This window comes from Pelobates fuscus, chromosome 8 (assembly GCF_036172605.1).
Source record: "Pelobates fuscus isolate aPelFus1 chromosome 8, aPelFus1.pri, whole genome shotgun sequence".
NCBI lineage: Eukaryota > Metazoa > Chordata > Amphibia > Anura > Pelobatidae > Pelobates > Pelobates fuscus.
Window position 1 is genome coordinate 7,509,369 of NC_086324.1, and position 26,371 is coordinate 7,535,739.

Genomic DNA, 26,371 nt, shown 5'->3' on the forward strand with positions numbered 1-26,371 from the left:
GTCCTGCTTCTATCTATCTATGGATTTATATAGTGTATAAACAGAGCGAGCCCTGCTTCTATCTATGGATTTATATAGTGTATAAACAGAGCGAGCCCTGCTTCTATCTATGGATTTATATAGTGTATAAACAGAGCGAGCCCTGCTTCTATCTATCTATGGATTTATATAGTGTATAAACAGAGCGAGTCCTGCTTCTATCTATCTATGGATTTATATAGTGTATAAACAGAGCGAGCCCTGCTTCTATCTATGGATTTATATAGTGTATAAACAGAGCGAGCCCTGCTTCTATCTATCTATGGATTTATATAGTGTATAAACAGAGCGAGCCCTGCTTCTATCTATCTATGGATTTATATAGTGTATAAACAGAGCGAGCCCTGCTTTTATCTATCTATGGATTTATATAGTGTATAAACAGAGCGAGTCCTGCTTCTATCTATCTATGGATTTATATAGTGTATAAACAGAGCGAGCCCTGCTTCTATCTATCTATGGATTTATATAGTGTATAAACAGAGCGAGCCCTGCTTCTATCTATGGATTTATATAGTGTTTAAACAGAGCGAGCCCTGCTTCTATCTATGGATTTATATAGTGTATAAACAGAGCGAGCCCTGCTTCTATCTATGGATTTATATAGTGTATAAACAGAGCGAGCCCTGCTTCTATCTATGGATTTATATAGTGTATAAACAGAGCGAGCCCTGCTTCTATCTATGGATTTATATAGTGTATAAACAGAGCGAGCCCTGCTTCTATCTATCTATGGATTTATATAGTGTATAAACAGAGCGAGCCCTGCTTCTATCTATCTATGGATTTATATAGTGTATAAACAGAGCGAGCCCTGCTTCTATCTATCTATGGATTTATATAGTGTATAAACAGAGCGAGCCCTGCTTCTATCTATCTATGGATTTATATAGTGTATAAACAGAGCGAGCCCTGCTTCTATCTATCTATGGATTTATATAGTGTATAAACAGAGCGAGCCCTGCTTCTATCCATGGATTTATATAGTGTATAAACAGAGCGAGCCCTGCTTCTATCTATCTATGGATTTATATAGTGTATAAACAGAGCGAGCCCTGCTTCTATCTATCTATGGATTTATATAGTGTATAAACAGAGCGAGCCCTGCTTCTATCTATCTATGGATTTATATAGTGTATAAACAGAGCGAGCCCTGCTTCTATCTATCTATGGATTTATATAGTGTATAAACAGAGCGAGCCCTGCTTCTATCTATGGATTTATATAGTGTATAAACAGAGCGAGTCCTGCTTCTATCTATCTATGGATTTATATAGTGTATAAACAGAGCGAGCCCTGCTTCTATCTATCTATGGATTTATATAGTGTATAAACAGAGCGAGCCCTGCTTCTATCTATCTATGGATTTATATAGTGTATAAACAGAGCGAGCCCTGCTTCTATCTATGGATTTATATAGTGTATAAACAGAGCGAGCCCTGCTTCTATCTATCTATGGATTTATATAGTGTATAAACAGAGCGAGCCCTGCTTCTATCTATGGATTTATATAGTGTATAAACAGAGCAAGCCCTGCTTCTATCTATCTATGGATTTATATAGTGTATAAACAGAGCGAGTCCTGCTTCTATCTATCTATGGATTTATATAGTGTATAAACAGAGCGAGTCCTGCTTCTATCTATGGATTTATATAGTGTATAAACAGAGCGAGCCCTGCTTCTATCTATCTATGGATTTATATAGTGTATAAACAGAGCGAGCCCTGCTTCTATCTATCTATGGATTTATATAGTGTATAAACAGAGCGAGCCCTGCTTCTATCTATGGATTTATATAGTGTATAAACAGAGCGAGCCCTGCTTCTATCTATCTATGGATTTATATAGTGTATAAACAGAGCGAGCCCTGCTTCTATCTATGGATTTATATAGTGTATAAACAGAGCGAGCCCTGCTTCTATCTATGGATTGATATAGTGTATAAACAGAGCGAGCCCTGCTTCTATCTATGGATTTATATAGTGTATAAACAGAGCGAGCCCTGCTTCTATCTATGGATTTATATAGTGTATAAACAGAGCGAGCCCTGCTTCTATCTATCTATGGATTTATATAGTGTATAAACAGAGCGAGCCCTGCTTCTATCTATCTATGGATTTATATAGTGTATAAACAGAGCGAGCCCTGCTTCTATCTATCTATGGATTTATATAGTGTATAAACAGAGCAAGCCCTGCTTCTATCTCTCTATGGGTTTATATAGTGTATAAACAGAGCAAGCCCTGCTTCTATCTATCTATGGATTTATATAGTGTATAAACAGAGCGAGTCCTGCTTCTATCTATCTATGGATTTATATAGTGTATAAACAGAGCGAGTCCTGCTTCTATCTATCTATGGATTTATATAATGTATAAACAGAGCGAGTCCTGCTTCTATCTATGGATTTATATAGTGTATAAACAGAGCGAGCCCTGCTTCTATCTATCTATGGATTTATATAGTGTATAAACAGAGCGAGCCCTGCTTCTATCTATCTATGGATTTATATAGTGTATAAACAGAGCGAGTCCTGCTTCTATCTATCTATGGATTTATATAGTGTATAAACAGAGCGAGTCCTGCTTCTATCTATGGATTTATATAGTGTATAAACAGAGCGAGCCCTGCTTCTATCTATCTATGGATTTATATAGTGTATAAACAGAGCGAGCCCTGCTTCTATCTATCTATGGATTTATATAGTGTATAAACAGAGCGAGCCCTGCTTCTATCTATCTATGGATTTATATAGTGTATAAACAGAGCGAGCCCTGCTTCTATCTATCTATGGATTTATATAGTGTATAAACAGAGCGAGCCCTGCTTCTATCTATGGATTTATATAGTGTATAAACAGAGCGAGTCCTGCTTCTATCTATGGATTTATATAGTGTATAAACAGAGCGAGCCCTGCTTCTATCTATGGATTTATATAGTGTATAAACAGAGCGAGTCCTGCTTCTATCTATGGATTGATATAGTGTATAAACAGAGCGAGTCCTGCTTCTATCTATCTATGGATTTATATAGTGTATAAACAGAGCGAGCCCTGCTACTATCTCTCTATGGATTTATATAGTGTATAAACAGAGCGAGCCCTGCTTCTATCTCTCTATGGGTTTATATAGTGTATAAACAGAGCGAGCCCTGCTTCTATCTATGGATTTATATAGTGTATAAACAGAGCGAGCCCTGCTTCTATCTATCTATGGATTTATATAGTGTATAAACAGAGCGAGCCCTGCTTTTATCTATCTATGGATTTATATAGTGTATAAACAGAGCGAGCCCTGCTTCTATCTATCTATGGATTTATATAGTGTATAAACAGAGCGAGCCCTGCTTCTATCTATGGATTTATATAGTGTATAAACAGAGCGAGCCCTGCTTCTATCTATCTATGGATTTATATAGTGTATAAACAGAGCGAGCCCTGCTTCTATCTATGGATTTATATAGTGTATAAACAGAGCGAGCCCTGCTTTTATCTATCTATGGATTTATATAGTGTATAAACAGAGCGAGCCCTGCTTCTATCTATCTATGGATTTATATAGTGTATAAACAGAGCGAGTCCTGCTTCTATCTATCTATGGATTTATATAGTGTATAAACAGAGCGAGCCCTGCTTCTATCTATCTATGGATTTATATAGTGTATAAACAGAGCGAGCCCTGCTTCTATCTCTCTATGGGTTTATATAGTGTATAAACAGAGCGAGCCCTGCTTCTATCTATGGATTTATATAGTGTATAAACAGAGCGAGCCCTGCTTCTATCTATCTATGGATTTATATAGTGTATAAACAGAGCGAGCCCTGCTTCTATCTATGGATTTATATAGTGTATAAACAGAGCGAGCCCTGCTTCTATCTATCTATGGATTTATATAGTGTATAAACAGAGCGAGCCCTGCTTCTATCTATGGATTTATATAGTGTATAAACAGAGCGAGCCCTGCTTCTATCTATCTATGGATTTATATAGTGTATAAACAGAGCGAGCCCTGCTTCTATCTATGGATTTATATAGTGTATAAACAGAGCGAGCCCTGCTTTTATCTATCTATGTATTTATATAGTGTATAAACAGAGCGAGCCCTGCTTCTATCTATCTATGGATTTATATAGTGTATAAACAGAGCGAGTCCTGCTTCTATCTATCTATGGATTTATATAGTGTATAAACAGAGCGAGCCCTGCTTCTATCTATCTATGGATTTATATAGTGTATAAACAGAGCGAGCCCTGCTTCTATCTATGGATTTATATAGTGTATAAACAGAGCGAGCCCTGCTTCTATCTATCTATGGATTTATATAGTGTATAAACAGAGCGAGCCCTGCTTCTATCTATCTATGGATTTATATAGTGTATAAACAGAGCGAGCCCTGCTTCTATCTATCTATGGATTTATATAGTGTATAAACAGAGCGAGCCCTGCTTCTATCTATCTATGGATTTATATAGTGTATAAACAGAGCGAGCCCTGCTTCTATGTATGGATTTATATAGTGTATAAACAGAGCGAGCCCTGCTTCTATCTATCTATGGATTTATATAGTGTATAAACAGAGCGAGCCCTGCTTCTATCTATGGATTTATATAGTGTATAAACAGAGCGAGCCCTGCTTCTATCTATCTATGGATTTATATAGTGTATAAACAGAGCGAGCCCTGCTTCTATCTATCTATGGATTTATATAGTGTATAAACAGAGCGAGCCCTGCTTCTATCTATCTATGGATTTATATAGTGTATAAACAGAGCGAGCCCTGCTTCTATCTATCTATGGATTTATATAGTGTATAAACAGAGCGAGCCCTGCTTCTATCTATCTATGGATTTATATAGTGTATAAACAGAGCGAGCCCTGCTTCTATCTATGGATTTATATAGTGTATAAACAGAGCGAGCCCTGCTTCTATCTATGGATTTATATAGTGTATAAACAGAGCGAGCCCTGCTTCTATCTATCTATGGATTTATATAGTGTATAAACAGAGCGAGCCCTGCTTTTATCTATCTATGGATTTATATAGTGTATAAACAGAGCGAGCCCTGCTTCTATCTATCTATGGATTTATATAGTGTATAAACAGAGCGAGCCCTGCTTCTATCTATCTATGGATTTATATAGTGTATAAACAGAGCGAGCCCTGCTTCTATCTATGGATTTATATAGTGTATAAACAGAGCGAGCCCTGCTTCTATCTATCTATGGATTTATATAGTGTATAAACAGAGCGAGCCCTGCTTCTATCTATGGATTTATATAGTGTATAAACAGAGCGAGCCCTGCTTCTATCTATGGATTTATATAGTGTATAAACAGAGCGAGCCCTGCTTCTATCTATGGATTTATATAGTGTATAAACAGAGCGAGCCCTGCTTCTATCTATCTATGGATTTATATAGTGTATAAACAGAGCGAGCCCTGCTTCTATCTATCTATGGATTTATATAGTGTATAAACAGAGCGAGCCCTGCTTCTATCTATCTATGGATTTATATAGTGTATAAACAGAGCGAGCCCTGCTTCTATCTATGGATTTATATAGTGTATAAACAGAGCGAGCCCTGCTTCTATCTATGGATTTATATAGTGTATAAACAGAGCGAGCCCTGCTTCTATCTATCTATGGATTTATATAGTGTATAAACAGAGCGAGCCCTGCTTTTATCTATCTATGGATTTATATAGTGTATAAACAGAGCGAGCCCTGCTTCTATCTATCTATGGATTTATATAGTGTATAAACAGAGCGAGCCCTGCTTCTATCTATCTATGGATTTATATAGTGTATAAACAGAGCGAGCCCTGCTTCTATCTATGGATTTATATAGTGTATAAACAGAGCGAGCCCTGCTTCTATCTATCTATGGATTTATATAGTGTATAAACAGAGCGAGCCCTGCTTCTATCTATGGATTTATATAGTGTATAAACAGAGCGAGCCCTGCTTCTATCTATGGATTTATATAGTGTATAAACAGAGCGAGCCCTGCTTCTATCTATGGATTTATATAGTGTATAAACAGAGTGAGCCCTGCTTCTATCTATCTATGGATTTATATAGTGTATAAACAGAGCGAGCCCTGCTTCTATCTATGGATTTATATAGTGTATAAACAGAGCGAGCCCTGCTTCTATCTATCTATGGATTTATATAGTGTATAAACAGAGCGAGCCCTGCTTCTATCTATGGATTTATATAGTGTATAAACAGAGCGAGCCCTGCTTCTATCTATCTATGGATTTATATAGTGTATAAACAGAGCAAGCCCTGCTTCTATCTATCTATGGATTTATATAGTGTATAAACAGAGCGAGCCCTGCTTCTATCTATGGATTTATATAGTGTATAAACAGAGCTAGCCCTGCTTCTATCTATGGATTTATATAGTGTATAAACAGAGCGAGCCCTGCTTCTATCTATCTATGGATTTATATAGTGTATAAACAGAGCAAGCCCTGCTTCTATCTATCTATGGATTTATATAGTGTATAAACAGAGAGAGCCCTGCTTCTATCTATCTATGGATTTATATAGTGTATAAACAGAGCAAGCCCTGCTTCTATCTATCTATGGATTTATATAGTGTATAAACAGAGCAAGCCCTGCTTCTATCTATCTATGGATTTATATAGTGTATAAACAGAGAGAGCCCTGCTTCTATCTATCTATGGATTTATATAGTGTATAAACAGAGCGAGTCCTGCTTCTATCTATCTATGGATTTATATAGTGTATAAACAGAGCGAGCCCTGCTTCTATCTATCTATGGATTTATATAGTGTATAAACAGAGCAAGCCCTGCTTCTATCTATCTATGGATTTATATAGTGTATAAACAGAGCGAGCCCTGCTTCTATCTATCTATGGATTTATATAGTGTATAAACAGAGCGAGCCCTGCTTCTATCTATGGATTTATATAGTGTATAAACAGAGCGAGCCCTGCTTCTATCTATCTATGGATTTATATAGTGTATAAACAGAGCGAGCCCTGCTTCTATCTATCTATGAATTTATATAGTGTATAAACAGAGCGAGTCCTGCTTCTATCTATGGTTTTATATAGTGAATAAACAGAGCGAGCCCTGCTTCTATCTATCTATGGATTTATATAGTGTATAAACAGAGCAAGCCCTGCTTCTATCTATCTATGGATTTATATAGTGTATAAACAGAGCGAGCCCTGCTTCTATCTATCTATGGATTTATATAGTGTATAAACAGAGCGAGCCCGTCTTCTATCTATCTATGGATTTATATAGTGTATAAACAGAGCGAGCCCTGCTTCTATCTATCTATGGATTTATATAGTGTATAAACAGAGCGAGCCCTGCTTCTATCTATCTATGGATTTATATAGTGTATAAACAGAGCGAGCCCTGCTTCTATCTATCTATGGATTTATATAGTGTATAAACAGAGCGAGCCCTGCTTCTATCTATCTATGGATTGATATAGTGTATAAACAGAGCGAGTCCTGCTTCTATCTATCTATGGATTTATATAGTGTATAAACAGAGCGAGCCCTGCTTCTATCTCTCTATGGATTTATATAGTGTATAAACAGAGCGAGTCCTGCTTCTATCTATCTATGGATTTATATAGTGTATAAACAGAGCGAGCCCTGCTTCTATCTATCTATGGATTTATATAGTGTATAAACAGAGCGAGCCCTGCTTCTATCTATCTATGGATTTATATAGTGTATAAACAGAGCGAGTCCTGCTTCTTTCTATCTATGGATTTATATAGTGTATAAACAGAGCGAGCTCTGCTTCTATCTATCTATGGATTTATATAGTGTATAAACAGAGCGAGCCCTGCTTCTATCTATCTATGGATTTATATAGTGTATAAACAGAGCGAGCCCTGCTTCTATCTATGGATTTATATAGTGTATAAACAGAGCGAGTCCTGCTTCTATCTATCTATGGATTTATATAGTGTATAAACAGAGCGAGTCCTGCTTCTATCTATCTATGGATTTATATAATGTATAAACAGAGCGAGTCCTGCTTCTATCTATGGATTTATATAGTGTATAAACAGAGCGAGCCCTGCTTCTATCTATCTATGGATTTATATAGTGTATAAACAGAGCGAGCCCTGCTTCTATCTATCTATGGATTTATATAGTGTATAAACAGAGCGAGTCCTGCTTCTATCTATCTATGGATTTATATAGTGTATAAACAGAGCGAGTCCTGCTTCTATCTATGGATTTATATAGTGTATAAACAGAGCGAGCCCTGCTTCTATCTATCTATGGATTTATATAGTGTATAAACAGAGCGAGCCCTGCTTCTATCTATCTATGGATTTATATAGTGTATAAACAGAGCGAGCCCTGCTTCTATCTATCTATGGATTTATATAGTGTATAAACAGAGCGAGCCCTGCTTCTATCTATCTATGGATTTATATAGTGTATAAACAGAGCGAGCCCTGCTTCTATCTATGGATTTATATAGTGTATAAACAGAGCGAGTCCTGCTTCTATCTATGGATTTATATAGTGTATAAACAGAGCGAGCCCTGCTTCTATCTATGGATTTATATAGTGTATAAACAGAGCGAGTCCTGCTTCTATCTATGGATTGATATAGTGTATAAACAGAGCGAGTCCTGCTTCTATCTATCTATGGATTTATATAGTGTATAAACAGAGCGAGCCCTGCTACTATCTCTCTATGGATTTATATAGTGTATAAACAGAGCGAGCCCTGCTTCTATCTCTCTATGGGTTTATATAGTGTATAAACAGAGCGAGCCCTGCTTCTATCTATGGATTTATATAGTGTATAAACAGAGCGAGCCCTGCTTCTATCTATCTATGGATTTATATAGTGTATAAACAGAGCGAGCCCTGCTTCTATCTATCTATGGATTTATATAGTGTATAAACAGAGCGAGCCCTGCTTCTATCTATGGATTTATATAGTGTATAAACAGAGCGAGCCCTGCTTCTATCTATCTATGGATTTATATAGTGTATAAACAGAGCGAGCCCTGCTTCTATCTATGGATTTATATAGTGTATAAACAGAGCGAGCCCTGCTTCTATCTATCTATGGATTTATATAGTGTATAAACAGAGCGAGTCCTGCTTCTATCTATCTATGGATTTATATAGTGTATAAACAGAGCGAGCCCTGCTTCTATCTATCTATGGATTTATATAGTGTATAAACAGAGCGAGCCCTGCTTCTATCTATGGATTTATATAGTGTATAAACAGAGCGAGCCCTGCTTCTATCTATCTATGGATTTATATAGTGTATAAACAGAGCGAGCCCTGCTTCTATCTATCTATGGATTTATATAGTGTATAAACAGAGCGAGCCCTGCTTCTATCTATCTATGGATTTATATAGTGTATAAACAGAGCGAGCCCTGCTTCTATCTATCTATGGACTTATATAGTGTATAAACAGAGCGAGCCCTGCTTCTATGTATGGATTTATATAGTGTATAAACAGAGCGAGCCCTGCTTCTATCTATCTATGGATTTATATAGTGTATAAACAGAGCGAGCCCTGCTTCTATCTATGGATTTATATAGTGTATAAACAGAGCGAGCCCTGCTTCTATCTATCTATGGATTTATATAGTGTATAAACAGAGCGAGCCCTGCTTCTATCTATCTATGGATTTATATAGTGTATAAAATGAGCGAGCCCTGCTTCTATCTATCTATGGATTTATATAGTGTATAAACAGAGCGAGCCCTGCTTCTATCTATCTATGGATTTATATAGTGTATAAACAGAGCGAGCCCTGCTTCTATCTATCTATGGATTTATATAGTGTATAAACAGAGCGAGCCCTGCTTCTATCTATGGATTTATATAGTGTATAAACAGAGCGAGCCCTGCTTCTATCTATGGATTTATATAGTGTATAAACAGAGCGAGCCCTGCTTCTATCTATCTATGGATTTATATAGTGTATAAACAGAGCGAGCCCTGCTTTTATCTATCTATGGATTTATATAGTGTATAAACAGAGCGAGCCCTGCTTCTATCTATCTATGGATTTATATAGTGTATAAACAGAGCGAGCCCTGCTTCTATCTATCTATGGATTTATATAGTGTATAAACAGAGCGAGCCCTGCTTCTATCTATGGATTTATATAGTGTATAAACAGAGCGAGCCCTGCTTCTATCTATCTATGGATTTATATAGTGTATAAACAGAGCGAGCCCTGCTTCTATCTATGGATTTATATAGTGTATAAACAGAGCGAGCCCTGCTTCTATCTATGGATTTATATAGTGTATAAACAGAGCGAGCCCTGCTTCTATCTATGGATTTATATAGTGTATAAACAGAGTGAGCCCTGCTTCTATCTATCTATGGATTTATATAGTGTATAAACAGAGCGAGCCCTGCTTCTATCTATGGATTTATATAGTGTATAAACAGAGCGAGCCCTGCTTCTATCTATCTATGGATTTATATAGTGTATAAACAGAGCGAGCCCTGCTTCTATCTATGGATTTATATAGTGTATAAACAGAGCGAGCCCTGCTTCTATCTATCTATGGATTTATATAGTGTATAAACAGAGCAAGCCCTGCTTCTATCTATCTATGGATTTATATAGTGTATAAACAGAGCGAGCCCTGCTTCTATCTATGGATTTATATAGTGTATAAACAGAGCGAGCCCTGCTTCTATCTATCTATGGATTTATATAGTGTATAAACAGAGCGAGTCCTGCTTCTATCTATCTATGAATTTATATAGTGTATAAACAGAGCGAGTCCTGCTTCTATCTATGGTTTTATATAGTGTATAAACAGAGCGAGCCCTGCTTCTATCTATCTATGGATTTATATAGTGTATAAACAGAGCAAGCCCTGCTTCTATCTATCTATGGATTTATATAGTGTATAAACAGAGCGAGCCCTGCTTCTATCTATCTATGGATTTATATAGTGTATAAACAGAGCGAGCCCTGCTTCTATCTATCTATGGATTTATATAGTGTATAAACAGAGCGAGCCCTGCTTCTATCTATCTATGGATTTATATAGTGTATAAACAGAGCGAGCCCTGCTTCTATCTATCTATGAATTTATATAGTGTATAAACAGAGCGAGCCCTGCTTCTATCTATCTATGGATTTATATAGTGTATAAACAGAGCGAGCCCTGCTTCTATCTATCTATGGATTGATATAGTGTATAAACAGAGCGAGTCCTGCTTCTATCTATCTATGGATTTATATAGTGTATAAACAGAGCGAGCCCTGCTTCTATCTCTCTATGGATTTATATAGTGTATAAACAGAGCGAGTCCTGCTTCTATCTATCTATGGATTTATATAGTGTATAAACAGAGCGAGCCCTGCTTCTATCTATCTATGGATTTATATAGTGTATAAACAGAGCGAGCCCTGCTTCTATCTATCTATGGATTTATATAGTGTATAAACAGAGCGAGTCCTGCTTCTTTCTATCTATGGATTTATATAGTGTATAAACAGAGCGAGCTCTGCTTCTATCTATCTATGGATTTATATAGTGTATAAACAGAGCGAGCCCTGCTTCTATCTATCTATGGATTTATATAGTGTATAAACAGAGCGAGCCCTGCTTCTATCTATGGATTTATATAGTGTATAAACAGAGCGAGTCCTGCTTCTATCTATCTATGGATTTATATAGTGTATAAACAGAGCAAGCCCTGCTTCTATCTATCTATGGATTTATATAGTGTATAAACAGAGCCAGCCCTGCTTCTATCTATCTATGGATTTATATAGTGTATAAACAGAGCGAGCCCTGCTTCTATCTCTCTATGGGTTTATATAGTGTATAAACAGAGCGAGCCCTGCTTCTATCTATGGATTTATATAGTGTATAAACAGAGCGAGCCCTGCTTCTATCTATCTATGGATTTATATAGTGTATAAACAGAGCGAGCCCTGCTTCTATCTATCTATGGATTTATATAGTGTATAAACAGAGCGAGCCCTGCTTCTATCTATGGATTTATATAGTGTATAAACAGAGCGAGCCCTGCTTCTATCTATCTATGGATTTATATAGTGTATAAACAGAGCGAGCCCTGCTTCTATCTATCTATGGATTTATATAGTGTATAAACAGAGCGAGTCCTGCTTCTTTCTATCTATGGATTTATATAGTGTATAAACAGAGCGAGTCCTGCTTCTTTCTATCTATGGATTTATATAATGTATAAACAGAGCGAGCCCTGCTTCTATCTATCTATGGATTTATATATTAGACAGCAGCAGCCCTGTATATCAGTTTGTCCTTCCTGACGGACTGTTTCATCTTTTCAAACACTAAACATGTTAAATTCTCTGACATTTGCCTATTGAGTTTATTTATTCAACTAGAATCATAGAATTTTCAGAGAACTCCCCCCAGAGACAGAAAGTTTAAAGAGAAAGCTGCTTATTAAAGTAATGAGATGAATTTTGTCGTATTGACGGATGCTGTGCAGCAATATGCTGTTTGGCCTCCATCATCGCGCTGCAGTGAGTCACCCACCTACACATTGCAAGCTGTAAAGTGACCTCTTAAGAACCGATAGATTTCAAACATCAAGAAATGGCACAAGGAAGGCAATCAGTGGGTGGGAGTTTCCATTAGTCAGAGCATTGCTACCGATAGGATGACGCTTTCATTAAAGGAAAATCTAATTGGGTCCGCTTCTATTTAACATATTTATAAATGATCTTGAAATAGGCATTGAAAGCCATGTATCAGTGTTTGCAGATGACACGAAACTTTGTAAAGTAATGAAATGTGGGCAGGATATTGCTTCGCTGCAGAGGGATTTGGATAGATTGGGGGACTGGGCACTAAAATGGCAGATGAAATTTAACGTAGAGAAATGCAAAGTTATGCACTTCGGGGTTAAGAATGCACAAGCAATTTACACCCTAAATGGTAGTGAATTAGGGATAACAACACACGAGAAGGATTTGGGAATTGTTATAGACAACAAATTAGGTAGCAATATGCAATGTCAATCTGCCATTGCTAAGGCCAGTAAGGATTTGTCATGTATAAATAGGGGCATAAATTCTCGGGAGGAAAATATAATTTTGCCTCTTTATAAATCGTTGGTAAGACCACACCTTGAATATGCAATTTGGGGCATCTGTTCTAAAGAAGGATATCATGGCACTAGAAAAAGTGCAGAGACGATAAAAGGAATGGAGCACTTTAGTTACGAAGAAAGGTTAACAAATGTAAATCTCTTTAGTTTGGAAAAACGGCGCCTGAGAGGGGATATGATAACATTATACAAATATATTCAGGGCCAGTACAAACCATTATCTGTAAATCTATTCATAAACAGGGCTATACATAGGACACGAGGTCACACATTTAGGCTGGAAGAAAGGAGATTTTATCTAAGGCAAAGAAAAGGTTTTTATACAGTAAGAACAATAAGAATATGGAATTCTCTGCCTGAAGAGGTGGTTTTGTTAGTCACTACAGATGTTTAAACTGCAATTGGATAAATACTTACAAAAACATAACATACAGGGATACAATTTCTAATTAGTGGGGTAATAGCTGCTTGATCCAAGGAGACATCGGACTGCTATTTTGGGTTCAAGAAGGAATTTTTTCCTAGTTTGTTGCAAAATTGGAAGTGCTTCAGACTAGGTTTTTTTGCCTTCTTTTGGATCAACAGCAAAAACAAATGTAAGGAAGGCTGCACTTGATGGACGCAAGTCTCTTTTCAGCTATCTATGTAATTATGTAACTGTGTAATGTTAGAAATGCAAAGATGTACTCCTAATATCCTGGCCAACACCCTGGCCATGAAAGATTTAAAAAAAAACTTTCAGTCACTCCCCTTACGCCAGTGCCAACGTCCCTCGGCGTTGGGTCGCGCTGCTCCTCCGTAAGGCTATGGGGGTACGTAATTTGCTTGTGAGGTGAGCACCACACATGCAATAAGCCCTCTCCAATAACAAAGCACTGAATCAATGCTTTCCTATGTGGTTTTATAAGACATGGGGATTTAAATGGAGTTAAACTTTGTGAAAGGCTAGGAAGTACCTCTAGTGGCTATCTGTTAACATTGCAGTTTCTCTAAAACAGTTTTACATTGCAGGGCTAAGAGGGACAGGGGCACTGCACCCAGGCCACTTCAATGAGATGACGTGGTCTGGGTGCCTATAGGGACATAGCATTTAGCATAAGGAAATAAAGTCCTGCTTATCCTCGACTTCAGTGCTATTTACCACTCTGCCGCGACACTAAATATCTGCCAGTGCTCCAGTCTGGTCCTCAGGGGGTCTGTGAATGGTGTCCCCAGAATTTATAGAAACTCCATAGTTACAAATAGCTAGTACTGAGAAGGGAGGGTGCAGCCAACAGTGCTCTGTATTGTTACATGATGTAAGAGCTCACAATATACAGAGCTACATTCAGATATTTCTTTACATCCTGCTTCCATTTCTAGGAATCTCCATTCCCATTATGTTCCTTACAAAAAAACATAACTGGGTACTTTATGTTTCTGGTTATACTTACTGTATAAACCATAAATGCTAATATTTCAGGGAGTGACTTGTGTATTCGGCAGTAAGGAATAGATGGAAATATCTCTATACATTTATATAATATATAGTTTTAGGAAATCTTTATTTGTTCCCATATCTTTCTGCTAGCTGTGCATCCCATGTTTCAAACAAACGTCATGCTAATTTGTTATTTCATTTTTAGGAACCTGGTAGTGTAGGGGTTAGTAACTGACAGTTCACGACTGTTTTTTCGTACAGCTCTGCAGCCCAGGATGTCGGAGATCCAGCTCAGATATGAGTCACGAAGCCGGGGAGACTGGAAAGACTCCGCGTGGGTGTCGCTTGCGGCCTCATTTCAGTGACCCCATGCCCACGGACGCAGTGAAGAGAAAGCAGCTGGAACTAAAAATCGCCGCCGCTGCCCGGCACCACGCTCAGCGGAGGAGGCAGGACAGAGAAAACGGTACCAACTACCATTATTTCGCTCACTGAGACAGGATCAGTACAGCTTTCTAATTGAAACGGTTGTATTAAAGCATTATATAAAGTATTGTATAAAAACCATTGACAAGAACAAATTGTAGATAGAGTACTACAACGCACAGGCAGGACTCTCATGTTTTAACAACTAAACCATTAAAAAACTCTGCTCCCACCATCCCCCCAAACCAGCGCTTGTAGTGGAGTATATTATTATAATAATTATATAATAGGTAGTTATAACTACCCACATATCCTGAACCAGGCAATCCATAAATTAATCAAACAACTCTCAACCCAGAAAGAAGGTGTTAAACAGACCCTACCTGACGGTTTTCCAGCCTATATGTACACTACATGCACCTGTGTATACTAGTCGTATTATGGGCCGACACTAGGGCTTTAACCTAGGCCTTTTATTATCATTCATGACCTCAGACCATAACCTTTAGGCATATTTCTGGTCCCATTGGTCCTTAGAACTCCTATATTGCTTGGTAGCGTCTGCTATAACATTACCTCTGTTTGACATTTTTGTTTGATTTTGCTCACACTATGCGTTACTAGCTTAGGTCAACGTTATATTTTCATGTATGACCGGTTTCTCTCTGTGCTGTATTGCGCCTTTAGACCACTACTCTGATGTTACGTACTTACGCATGACCATTGCTGCTTAAATAAAGCTTTTGAAAAAAAAAAAAGTGCACATGACAAAAAGAAATTCTAAAAATACATATAAAGTGCAGTGTGAAATGTTAAATATATTAAAATAATCCATGAGCACTCCTCACTGCCTACGAGCAGTTAAAAAATAATAGGGCAGAAAGGATCTAGAGCAGGGGTGGGGAACCTTCGGCCCTCCAGATGTTTTGGACTACATCTCCCTTGATGCTTTGCAAGCATTATGGCTGTAAGCATTATGGGAAATGTAGTCCAAAACATCTGGAGGGCCGAAGGTTCCCTACCCCTGATCTAGAGCCTTCAGAGTCTTTCCTGAATATTAACAACGCATTCTCAGAGAAACTCCGCCTCTGCGATTCCAAGATAGCCGCCAGAAATAAATGTCTACCACAGCCCCGGCCATTTCCTGTGGGTAGTTTTTCATAGTTTATCCTGAGTCAAGTGAAATAAATTCCCCTGTACATCATCCAGCCAACTGGAGAGAACAATATGTAGTTAAGATTAATGGCCCTATCAGGGATTTCATTTTATTCGATTATCCACCTAGTCAGGTGGGAAATGGATTGACCAAGCGAATGTCATGATGTAATATGAGTCCATGTCAGAAAAGGTTAGGAAGCCCATTCAAGGAGAAGACAATACAATAAGCTGAGGGATTAGAGATACATGAATTATTATTTACATAGTGTGATTTTTTTAAGTAAATCCTCTTTGTTTGCCCAGGGCCGGTGCTGTTGAAGGCCAACACGACCACTTCTTGCAGCACGGGGACTAACGCCCCTTATACCACCGGACACTGTAACCAGTCTCGGCATCGCTGGAGCAACATCAGCAGCCTGAGCACCGACAGCGGGATAGTTGGTGTCAATGACGACAGAGATGACTGTGAGGGTAACACAAGCAGGGCTGCCAAACCAGGGGAGGTAGAAAGGGTGGACAGTGGCATTGGGGATGCAATGTCTAGGAAGTGGAGAGCAAGGGTGGCAGAAGCTGCAGCTTCCTTGGAGGCATGGAAGGCTCATCGGCCTTGCACCGATTGTGGGGAAAGAGATTCAGCCATGGATACAGAAGTTCGAGGGAAGAGACAGGACACTTTGTGTATAAAATGTGTAATGCGCAGGACTGAGCGCAAGGAGGCCGTTATGGAGTTTGTAAACACAGAGTCCAGCTACGGGGACGATATAAGGATTATAAAGGAGGAATTTTACATCCCCATGCAGACTGCAGGACTTCTAACTCCTGAACAGCTGCTGGTTGTCTTCAGCAACATCCAGGAGCTCATTGACCTCAACGGGAAGTTTCTGGAGGTCCTACAAGAAGAAATCGACCAAGCGTTTGACCAGGTAAATAAAGAAACCTTCATGGCTGTCACTAGGGAATTCTGAGTCTGAGTGTGAAATCCCATGTGCTCTAGTTTATTAAAGACAAATGTTAGGTTGACATTAACATGCAGGAAACGTAAACAGAATAGTAAGTTCAGAAAAACGACTCCCAGTCCATAGTGATGCTCATTTGTATTCACTTAACTAATACCCACTGCCTATTTATGCTCATTTTGTCGCTTTCTCTCATTATGTCTTTAAAATGAAAAGTGAGAAACAAGGCGAATTCAAACTGAATTTTAAATTTCAGGTCAAAGTAGCAGAAAAATAAAATATTATTTAAAATTAACTTTGAATTCACCTTGAAATCTCACCTTAGTAAGTAACCCTATTAACTTTATTAAAATTGTCAAACCCAGGCCAGTATGTCAGGATGGAAACTGTGTCAAACCCAAGCCAGTATATGTCAGGATGGAAACTGTGTGAAACCCAGGCCGGTATATGTCAGGATGGGAGCTGTGTGAAAGCCAGGCCGGTATATGTCAGGATGGGAGCTGTGTGAAACCCAGGCCGGTATGTGTCAGGATGGAAGCTGTGTGAAACCCAGGCCGGTATATGTCAGGATGGAAGCTGTGTGAAACCCAGGCCGGTATATGTCAGGATGGAAGCTGTGTGAAACCCAGGCCGGTATATGTCAGGATGGAAGCTGTGTGAAACCCAGGCCGGTATATGTCAGGATGGAAGCTGCGTGAAACCCAGGCCGGTATGTGTCAGGATGGAAGCTGCGTGAAACCCAGGCCGATATATGTCAGGATGGAAGCTGCGTGAAACCCAGGCCGGTATATGTCAGGATGGAAGCTGCGTGAAACCCAGGCCGGTATATGTCAGGATGGAAGCTGCGTGAAACCCAGGCCGGTATATGTCAGAATGGGAGCGGTGTGAAACCCAGGCCGGTATATGTCAGGATGGGAGCGGTGTGAAACCCAGGCCGGTATATGTCAGGATGGGAGCGGTGTGAAACCCAGGCCGGTATATGTCAGGATGGGAGCGGTGTGAAACCCAGGCCGGTATATGTCCGGATGGAAGCTGTGTGAAACCCAGGCCAGTATATGTCAGGATGGAAGCTGTGTGAAACCCAGGCCGGTATATGTCGGGATGGAAGCTGTGTGAAACCCAGGCCAGTATATGTCAGGATGGAAGCTGGGATGTCTGTACAGCTGCTGCCATAGGAATCAGAAGTTGTTTCCTCGGTGGGAGATAATACAGGGGATTAAGACCGCAACAAAGGGAAATAAGTAGCTTATATGGAAATACAGAATTAACTTCCCAACTCTAATTTCTATTTAAAGCAGAATTTTTCATTTTCTAGTAATCCGATGTTAAAGGGCCAGCATCAGAGAGTTAGGTGTATTTCCTTTGTTAGGAGGGTAGAGGGTGCAACCTTTGTCATATTATATATTGTTAGCCAGGGAGACATTCACAAAATAAGCTCTTGCAACATTTAGAGGATTATTCACTAAAGTGTGAATTTCAAATTATAGGCTGAAATATCCATTTTAAACTTGTGAAATAATTAATTTCCCATAACTGTGTACCGATGTTCAATTATTAGTCATGAAATTTTTGTGCCGTCGTGTGTGCAAGGTGATGATTCTGTCTATATTTGTGTTCTCGTTTCGATGATAATTCTATGTCTGTATTTGTGTTGTCGTGTGCACAGGGCGATAATGCCATGTCTATTTGTGTTGTCGTGTGCGCAGTGTGATGATGATTCTGTCTGTATTTGTGTCGTAGTGTGCACAGGTCGATGATGCTCTGTCTGTATTTGTGTTGTGTGCGCAGGGTAATAATTCTAGGTCTGTATTTGTGTTGTCCTGTGCGCAGGGCATGGGCTGAAAAGAGACGTGTCCATCAGGTTCAACCTTCCTCACCTTTCTTTTTTGCTATTGATCCAAAAACAATCAAAAACAAATTTGCAACAAACTAGGAAAAAAATTCCCTCTTGACCCCAGAATGGAAGTCAGATTATTCCTTGGATCAAGAAGCTATTACCCTAAAGTTGAAAAATATCATTGTATATTCTGTTTTTGCAAGTATGCATCGAGTTGCTGTTTAAACATCTGCATGGACTCTGATAGAATTCCACATCCTTATTATTCTTACGGTAAAAAAACCTTTCCTTTGCCTTAGACAAAAACTTCTTTCTTCCAGTCTAAACGCATGGCCTCGTGTCCTATGTAAAGTTTGGTTTGTGAATAGATGTTCCACAATGGTTTGTATTGGCCCCGAATATATTTATATAATGTTATCATATCCCCTCTAAGGCAACGTTATACTAAACTAAATAGGTTTAAATTTGTTAACCTTTCTTCATAGTGGATATGTTCCATTCCTTTTATTCATTTTGTAGCCAGTCTCTGCACTCTTTCCAGTGCCATAATATCCTTCTTTAGAACAGGTGCCCAAAATTGCACAGCACATTCCATGTGTGGTCTTACCAGCGATTTATAAAGAGGCAAAATGATATTATCATCCCGAGAATGAATGCCCTTTTTCATGCATGACAATACCTTACTGGCCTTGGCCACTGCTGATTGACATTGCACATTGTTGCATAGTTTGTTGTCTATAACAATTCCCAAGTCCTTTTCGCGTGTTATCCCTAATTCGCTTCCATTAAGGGTATACGTTGCTGGTGTATTCTTTACGCCGAATTGCATAACTTTGCATTTTTTTACATTACATTTAATCTGCCATTTGAGTGACCAGTCCCCCAGTCTATCTAAATCCCTCTGCAGCAAATGAATATCCTGCTCACATTGTATTATTTTACAGAGTTTTGTGTCATCTGCAAACACTGAAACATGACTTTCAACGCTGTCTTCAAGATCATTTATAAACATGTTAAATAGAAGGGATCCCAGAACAGAACCCTGAGGGACACCACTTACCACCAGCCTGAAAAATTTACCGTTAATGATAACTCTCTTGATGCAGGCGAAGATGATTCTATGTCTGTATTTGTGTTGTCGTGTGCGCAGGGTGATGATGATTCTGTCTATATTAATGTTCTCGTGCACAAAGGACGATGACAATTCTATGTTTGTATTTGTGTGAACACAGGGTGATGATGATTCTATGTTTCTATCTGTGTTGTGCGCACAGGAAGATGATTCTAAGTCTGTATTTGTTTCGCCAAATCTGCAGGGTGATGACAATTCTATTTTTGAATATGTGATCTTGTGCACACAGGGTGATGATGATTCTGTCAGTGTTTGTGTTCTGGTGCGCACAGGACGATGATTTTATGTCTCTATTTAAATTCTAATGTGCATATGGCGATGATTCTGTCTGTATTTGTGTCATCTTGTGCGCAGGGCAATTATTCTAAGCCTGTATTTGTGTCATTGTGTGCGCAGGGAGATGTTTCTAAGTCTGTATTTGTGTTCTCGTGTGCACAGAGCAATAATTCTATGTCTGTATTTGTGTTGTTGCACACAGGAGGATGATTCTATGTCTGTATTTGTGTCATAGTGTGCGCAGGGCAGTGATTCTAGGTCTGTATGTGTTCTCGTGCGCGCAGGGCGATGATTCTATGTCTGTATTTGTGTTCTCGTGCGTGCAGGGCGATGATTCTATGTCTGCATTTGTGTTCTCGTGCGCACAGGGCGATGATTCTATGTCTGTATTTGTGTTCTTGTGCACACAGTTTGATAATGATTCTAGGTCTGTATTTGTGTATTCGTTGCACACAGGGTAATGATTGTATGTCTGTATTTGTGTTCTCTTGTGCGCAGGGAGATGATTCTATGTCTGTATCTGTGTTCTTGTTGAGAGCAGGGTAATAATGATTCTTTGTCTGTATCTGTGTTCTTGTGTACGCAGAGTGACGATGATTTAATGACCGTCTGTATTGGCGAAGTGTTTCTGGAGTTTGTCAACATGCTGCCTTCATTCCAGACATACTGTCTGCAGCAATCTGCCTCGATAGCCATGCTCAATGCACTAGAGAAGGAGAAGGAACTACTGAGGTGAGCATTGTAATGTGTGACACTGCCATTGGAAACAATTCCAGCACTATTCCTGTAACGTATAAAATTACTTTTTTCTTATTAATCCTTTATTTTAAGACAAGATCATTAAAATTCTCTTTTTTTACCTTTTAATGGAAAGTTTGTCCTAAAAGTAGAAATTTCGAAAATGCTGTATTTTCCACAAAACAATATTTTAAATATCCATTCACTGCAAGAAGTCACTAGGAATTGTGGGAGAATAGTGTATTATTGTTATATTTCTATTTCCTATTCTAGGATATTTTTAGATGTGTCTCAGAATGACAACACAGCACTGAGGCGCATGAACCTCCGATCCTTTCTCATGGCTCCTTTGCAGAGGGTCACCAAGTATCCTCTCCTGCTTAGTCGTATCCTAAAGAGTACAACGGAGTTCCACCCAGATAACGGCAGCCTGTGGGAGGCAAAGAGCCGTATTGAGTCACACCTTGAACACATCAACATGAAGACTAAGCAGGAGGGAAATCCATGGACGTTGCGTTCCTTCCGCAGAGAAAGCAGGAAAAATAAAGAACTTACCAATATTGAGATAAGAGAAATGGCCATCAAGCAGGTAGGTTGGCCCAGAGAAGAGACACGCTTTATCAAGGAAGGACCTATGCATTTAGCACAGCCCACAGACGGCCAGTGGGTTAAGAAGGGCTGCAAGGCTCTAAAATTTCAGAATGTGCAAGCACTACTGATGGCGAAGATTCGAAGGACATCGGAGTCCGGTCTTGAAGGAAGTGCGGACAACCATATTGTGAGGGATGCTGTCTTAGTACTCATCAAAGACAAAAACAATGGGAAGTTTGTAATGCTAAGGGAGCCTCTGAGGCTTGGACAATGTGTGGTATCCTCTGATCCTGACTGTGAGGAGACATTTGAACTATTGGAGATAAAACGTGAAGGGTTTGTGTTTCGGGATGTTGACAGTGACACAACTCAGCACTGGTTCAGGCAAATCAAAATCTACTCCAGAGACCTTGGATCCTGGAAGAAACGGAGAAACGCTCTCCCTAATATTATGATAAGCACAACGCAAGGCAGGCCTTGAACCTAGCAATCACAGGACAAGATGGGTGTAAATCCCGACTTCTGCCCTTCTTCCACAATGGCCAAACCCCAGCCGTGCTGATCTCAGCACATTTCACATAAGACCATGTCAGTCAAAGGCAAATCGTGTTACCTTTTCATGAACAATTGACACAGAGTTCAAGAGAGAAACTAAAGCGGAGAGCCTGCAATGTGGGCAATGCTTTTCGCACCGTGTGGTTATTAACACTGTTTGTAGGTCTTTTATCAACTAGTCTGGATGGAGAGAAGGAAAAAAGACAAAAACAACAAAAAGCAAAAGTACAGGAGCAAAAACAAGAATTTTTTATATCTCTATATCTGCTCATTGAATTCGCTATGGAGAGTTTGTGCAGTTTTTTTCTGTCTTGGTTGAGAGGGGTTAATGAAGAAGGGGCAATGCCAATCAGCAGTTTCTTCACCAAATAATGTATTGTTAATCAGATCTGGCGTAGTTTTACATTTCACTCACTAACAGAACCTATTCCCAGTCGAATAATCTGTCTGAATCTATGAGACGTTCATCGAATAAACCGTTAGATTCACAAAGCAGCGCGCTCCACACAGATCTGCCATTAGCTTTTTGTGGGCAGTTCACAAGGAAGCAATGATTTACACACATATCTCACACATAAAACGAAGTTTGAGGGAACTTCAAATCTGAGGTCTAATAGCTGAACTAGTGAACATTTCCAGCGATGTTAATTTGAAATTCCGGTCATTTCTCCAATTCCTGGTTTAGGGGAAAAATAAAATCTGTTCATCACTTTTTCCAGGAAGTTTAAATATTGTTCAGAGTGTTCTGTATTAACTATCGGTGCAGAATAGACCCAAATAATCCTATTTCTATTCGTAAAACAGAGAATTACTGATCTTTTCCACATACGCCTGGCAAATAAAAAGAGATTTCAAGATTTTAGTAATAATGCTTTCAAATCTGTAGCGTTTTTTCCACCAGTACGAGCATTAACCAGCGGGGTATATTAACAAGGCATGTCAGCGCACTACACCTACAAATATTAAACACAGATTGCCAAAGCATTGCTCAGCCTCAGAACCCAAAAATGTTATCTGTATCTAGGCAACTTTCGGCGCGCCAGATGTTGTGGACTACATCCCCCATATTTCTAGCAAAGTAACATGCAGTCCACAACATCTGGCGTGTGTAGTAGTTATGGTGCCAGGAGTGCACTAGTGCCATCCCAGAATCAGGTAAATGGTGTCACAGCTTACAAAGCTACTCCTAGAACTATAACTACAAAAGGGCTGTCTAGAAATTCCATCACACTATTACTGTTATTGATTAAATATATACCTGCTAAGAGTATGTGAGGTCAGCAGCCAATCAGAATTCCCCTCATTTTATTGCGCAGGAACCAAGAAATGGTTGTTTGATGTGCCTGATATGAGTGCTGTGTTGCCAATAGGAAATGAGCCCTCAAGACTCTGGAGACCTAGTCCTGCCAAGCCAGTACATGAGAGGTTACCCGTTCCAACACTACTCTCCTTTAGTTCCTAAATGATAAGTGACAAGTAACAATCAAATATCCCCAATTATTGCACTTTGTTAAAAACTGCAATAATTACCTGCTCAGGGTTAAGGAACCTGAGACACTGCGGCCACACCACTTCAATGAGCTGAAGTGATCTGGGTGCCTATAGTGTCCCTTTAATGTAGCTGTTTAACAGCATCCAGTGCATTCAATGTTCCCGGTTTGTCTCTTAATTGAGACTTTCAGCCTGAGAAACAATTCTCCAACACAGAACAGACTGCTCTGGCACATACTCCACCATTTTGCATTCAGAAGTCATTGATGCAACTACATATTACTGTCAGAGGGTACCAATACAACTACACGTTACCGTCACTGGGTAGCCATACTCTTACACCTTACCATCACCGAGTACCGACACCCCTCCATGTTACCATCACCAAGTACCGACACCCCTCCATGTTACCATCACCGAGTACCGACACCCCTCCATGTTACCATCACCGAGTACCGACACCCCTCCATGTTACCATCACCGAGTACCGACACCCCTCCATGTTATTATCACCGAGTACCAACACGCCTCCATGTTACCATCAGAGAGTACCGACACCCCTCCATGTTACCATCACCGAGTACCGACACCCCTCCATGTTATTATCACCGAGTACCAACACCCCTCCATGTTATTATCATCGAGTACCGACACCCCTCCATGTTACCATCACTGAATACCGATACCCCTCCATGTTACCATCACTGAGTACCAATACCTCTACATGTACCCACACTGGTTACCCATACCCCTACATGTTGTTATCACTGGGTACCCAGTATAATACCCATACTGAAGTTAGTGGTATGAATACTCCGGCAGTTTCATGGCACAGGGCACTAATACTGCTGGGGTTACATGGTGTAAAGCACCCAGATACCTTGCTCTATGGCACAGATTACAGTATTGGTCATGCAGGTACATGGTAGAAAGCCCAGATACCCTGCAGTTACATGGTACTCCTACGAACACCTGGCAGAGACACCACTAGTTCTGTGATTACATGGCACAAGAATCCATACTCCTGCGAATACATGGCACAGACACCCCTACAACTGCAGAATTATGGCACAAGCATCCCAACTTCTATGGTTTCATGGCACAGACACCAATACGCCTTCACTTACATGACAGAACTATGGTTTCATAGCACATGGTTCCCAAACTGTTTATAGTATAGTCACCCTTACTTCTGCACCAGTCTGACAGCATAGCATTTCACAGCCAGTGCAACAACTTCACAGACACAAAACGACACATCCAGTGTAACAATGTCACCGAGACAAGACTACACCGCCGCTATAACAAGGTCAACGAGACAACACGACACAGCCAGTGTAAAAATGTCACCGAAAACACCACACAGCCAGTATAACAATGTCACGAGACAACATGACACAACCAGTGTAACAATGTCACCGAAAACACTACACAGCCAGTGTAACAGTCACCGAAAACACTACACAGCCAGTATAACAATGTCACCGAAAACACTACCCATTCGCTGTAACAATGTCACAGAGACAACACTACACCGCCGCTATAACAGTGTCACCAAGACTATATTACAAGGCCGAGGGTGAAAAAGAGAAGTGAAACACTTTTCTGTGGGGAAAAAGTGGAAATAAATAAATAATAAATCAATCTGTAGCATCACCAGGAAAAAAAGTGTTTATTGAAAAATTCTAGGGTGCAAAGATGGAAAAACGCCAGAGAATCGGGTTCCTTCCATTGATTAGGACCATGGATAACACAATGTATAATGTTTGTTGTACAGGAATTGTTATTTAATATAAAATGTTTTATACGCCTTGACTCCAGACTGATTTATTCTACTGATGGTATCACTGCGCCATACAAGGCAGATTATGGTGGATCACTCAAGAAACACATTTTAATAATGTTTTTCTAAACAGAACATTTTGGTATTACACGGCCATATTACATTACGTGTTCACATTCAAAGTTAGTTATTAAATGCCCAGCCAGGTTCAGGTTATGTTCAGATTTGTAGGACTGTACCTTCCAGTCTTCAGAGATCAGTAAGACTCACTGGACTATTTATGATATATATATTTATATAAAATTGTCAGGAATTTAAACTGAATATCAAATGCTAGGCCAAAGTATCCAAATGGTTAGTGTAACTGACTGAATTCTTATAGTTTGGCTAAATTGGTTATAAATTTAAAATACACTTTAGTAACCTAATCCTCACTTTGTATAATTAACTGTAACCAAACGTGTGCTGCTGGAAGCCAGGAGTGTGCCTTTAAAGGTAGCTGCAGTAGTTATGGTGCTTGGAGTGTCCCTTTAAATGAGGGAGCATACTGTAATACGTATTTTTGAAATATTGGTAAAATAATGACTCCCACTTCTTTGTTCACTATACACAGCATGGAACAACACACCATTAGTTTTTTGGTTTTGCACTATGGATTTTTTAATAGTAGGATCCCACCCCCACAGATATTGGCGTTTAACCCCTTAGTGACCAGCTTTTCAATTTTCTCACCGTTACGGACCAGGGCTGTTTTTACATTTCTGCGGTGTTTGTGTTTAGCTATAATTTTCCTCTTACTCATTTACTGTACCCACACATATTATATAACATTTTTCTCGCCATTAAAT

General features: G+C 39.3%; 1 protein-coding gene across 3 annotated transcripts in view; it reads left to right on the forward strand.

Moving 5' to 3' along the window:
• Positions 1 to 25,800, forward strand: part of LOC134571116 (uncharacterized) — an 87,070-nt gene extending 61,270 nt beyond the window's left edge. For all 3 annotated transcript variants that reach the window (XM_063429196.1, XM_063429197.1, XM_063429199.1), the window contains 4 exons: positions 14,842 to 15,046; positions 16,468 to 17,087; positions 20,952 to 21,097; positions 21,377 to 25,800. In XM_063429196.1, coding sequence (XP_063285266.1) covers positions 14,842 to 15,046; positions 16,468 to 17,087; positions 20,952 to 21,097; positions 21,377 to 22,175 — 1,770 coding nt within the window. In that variant the 3' untranslated portion in view covers positions 22,176 to 25,800. The remainder of the gene's footprint in view (positions 1 to 14,841; positions 15,047 to 16,467; positions 17,088 to 20,951; positions 21,098 to 21,376) is intronic.
• The last annotated feature ends 571 nt before the right edge of the window (positions 25,801 to 26,371 follow it).